A 3,079-nucleotide genomic window follows, 5' to 3' on the forward strand; every position below is an offset into this window, starting at 1 on the left:
TTCAGTAGGTAGGCGCGTAAATCTTAACCTACCCTTATTTAATACATCGCATCCTTCCCCCCTTACAGTAAATTACCTTATTAAAAGCTACTTAATAGTAATTATGCTAAGTGTCAGTTTGTCTATCCCAAATCTAGCTTTCGTTGCTAGCTGATTACTCGTGTAACATACATGTTTGGTTAATAACATATAGGCTATTGAACCCTTATTCTAACTAAATACTTACAACATATGTTTTGCCCGCTATATTACTATTTTACTATAATGTAATAAAAAAGTACCTTATTGTTATACTCAGTCGGCGATATCGAGCGATATTAAGTTTACAGATTATGACAACAAAGTCTTTATTTCTTTAAATAGTATTTACAACTAAACATGCAACTAATGGGCGCCTAACTCACACCAATATTATCACTTAATCTAAGGCGCCTTTAACACTATTGGATAAGGTTTATAATCGACAAGCTTGCCATTATACTAACATTGTATTTTATTTTATTTTTTTACTATGAGATTATTCAAACCCGTATCTTATCGGTGGACGACGAATGCGTTTCGGTCTTTGTATAGGTACATTTGGTTCCGAAGTCGTGTTATTGTCATTGCTTGTGCGGTGTAGTGACTCAGTGGTGGCCGGAATCGCATGAGCCAGCGAGGTAGCCCGGTTCAATTCTTGGGAGTCCGAACATGTGCTAATGACGGGATCGTTAAGCAATTGATTAATATGCCTTTTGTGACTGCGTCCGTCGGCCCCTTCTACCCGGTATGTCAAGGGGCCCAGCCGTTCGATGACGGAACCCGCTGCCCAAAATTGCTTGTTTTGCTGATATACTCGATACATAATTTTTTCTCCTACCTTAAATTCGCGAGTCGGCGGTGCGTCCATACCTATCTGCTTTCGTTGAGCTTCCCGCACTTCTTCTCTCGGGTCTGGCCGCAACAAATCAAAGCGACTGCGTATGGTGCGCTTTAACAATAGTTCCGCTGGCGACTTACCGGTTGTAGAATGCGGGGTTATGCGATGAGTTAATAGGTATATTTGCAATGCTTCATGCACGTTCGCATTATCCCGTTCCGCCTTTTTTAGGCATTTTTTAATTAACCCGACTGTATTTTCGGCAGCCCCATTGCTACTTGGCTTATACGGGGAAATGCGGATGTGCTTGATGCCCTCTTTCTTTAAGTATGATTCGAACTGACCACTTGTGAACGGTGGTCCGTTATCAGATACCAACTCATATGGATTTCCGAAACGGGCGAATATTTCGCGTAATAGGGTAATGGTTTCGTCGGCGCGCGTGCCTCTTATTTTGCTTGCCTCAATCCATTTGGAGTAGGCGTCAATCAGCACAAAATAATACGTACCAGCTGTCGGCGTCAGAAAGTCCACGTGTACTCGATACCACCTCTCCTGCGGCCACTCCCACGGATGCGTGGCTGCCCGTGCTGGTGCCGGGCGCTCCGCTGCGCACGCTGCGCACTCGGCTGTCACCCGCTCCACGTCCGCGCCCAGCCCGGGCCACCATACATAGGCGCGCGCCAGCGCCTTCGTGCGTACCGCGCCGCCGTGCGCTGCATGTAACTCGCGCAGCACGCGTGCGCGCAGAGTCGTAGGTACCACCACCCTGTATTCAAACATTATACAATTTTGCTCGCGACTTAACGCATTGCGGACGCGCCAAAATGGTTTTAAGTTTTCGTCTCCGCAATACTCCCAGCCTTGGCCTAATAAGTTGAATACTTTATGCAAAACCGGATCTTGGCGTGTCGCTTTTGCAATATCGCGATGATTTGTCGATATACCGTCATCTATAAAATTCAGAAATTCGCACGATCCCTTACTTTTTTGTTCGTTTTTTCTGATGTCTAACGGCAGGCGTGACAAATTATCGGCTAAACAATTTTGTTCCGCTTTAACGCAAGCTATCTCATAGTCGTATCCGCTTAAAATTACCGCCCACCGCTGCAAGCGCCCCGCTACCATTTGCGGGATACTTTTATGTTGGCTAAAAATATGCGCCAATGGTTTACAGTCCGTAACTAAGGTAAACCGTCTACCAAAAAGGTAGTGATGAAATTTTTGAACGCCAAAAATGATTGCCAGCCCTTCACGACATATTTGCGCGTAATTTCGTTCGGGCGGTGTGAGAGCTCGCGAGGCGTGCGCCACTGGCAGATCACCCCCCTCGCCCTTTTGTACCAGCGCTGCCCCGACCCCGTAAGGAGATGCGTCACAATAAAGCCATAGGGGAGCATCTGGTTTATAATGCATTAACATTGGTTTTGCGGCTAACATTTGTTTCACTTTCATGAATGCTTCATTGCATTCCCTAGACCAAATAAATTTGTTATGTTTTTTTAATAGCTCGTAAAGCGGGTGTAAAACGGTACTTATATTGGGTATGAATTTCGCGTAATAATTGACCAACCCTAAGAATGCCTTTAAACGCGATACGGTGTCCGGTACCGGGGCTGCCTGAACGGCATCTATTTTGCTCGTCTGTGTGCTCAGACCCTTTGCGTCGATAACGTAACCTAGATAAGACACAGATTTTTGAAAAAAAATGCATTTATTTTGTGCTATTCTTAATCCTGCCTTAGACAATATTTTGAATACCGATATCAAGCGTTTATAATGGTCATCGTCATTAACTCCCGTGACTAAAATATCATCGCAATACACTGCAATAAGGTTCATATTCTTGAATAGACTATCAAGGACGCGCTGAAATTTACTCATGGCACACTTAATACCGAATGGTAATCTATTGTAACAAAAGCTACCCTTATGCGTCACAATTACGCACAGCTGTTTTGATTCTTCTGTAAGCGGTAATTGCTGATAAGCATGACTCAAATCTATTTTGCTGAACAGTTGCCCTCCTTGCAAATTAGAGAATATTTCATCGATACGAGGTATCGGGTATTTGTCATCCTCTAATACCGGGTTTAGTGTTACTTTAAAATCCCCGCACAGTCTCACCTCACCTGATTGTTTGATGACGGGCACGACAGGCGTCCCCCATTCGCTAGTCTCCACCGGCGAGATGACCCCGTCCGCCTGCAGGCGCTCCAG

The 3,079-nt window shown here is 44.8% G+C and overlaps 1 protein-coding gene across 1 annotated transcript; it reads right to left on the reverse strand.

The window, feature by feature from the left end:
* Positions 1-408: 408 nt before the first annotated feature.
* LOC134748866 (uncharacterized protein K02A2.6-like) lies at positions 409-2,681 on the reverse strand. Its single transcript, XM_063683690.1, has 2 exons — positions 2,552-2,681; positions 409-2,510 (listed from the first exon to the last, which is right to left on the reverse strand). Exon 2 carries the CDS (start codon positions 2,312-2,314, stop codon positions 518-520), a length of 1,797 nt encoding a protein of 598 aa, XP_063539760.1. The 5' UTR covers positions 2,315-2,510; positions 2,552-2,681; the 3' UTR covers positions 409-517.
* Between the last annotated feature and the right edge of the window lie 398 nt (positions 2,682-3,079).

This window comes from Cydia strobilella, chromosome 17 (assembly GCF_947568885.1).
Source record: "Cydia strobilella chromosome 17, ilCydStro3.1, whole genome shotgun sequence".
NCBI classification, from domain to species: Eukaryota; Metazoa; Arthropoda; class Insecta; order Lepidoptera; family Tortricidae; genus Cydia; species Cydia strobilella.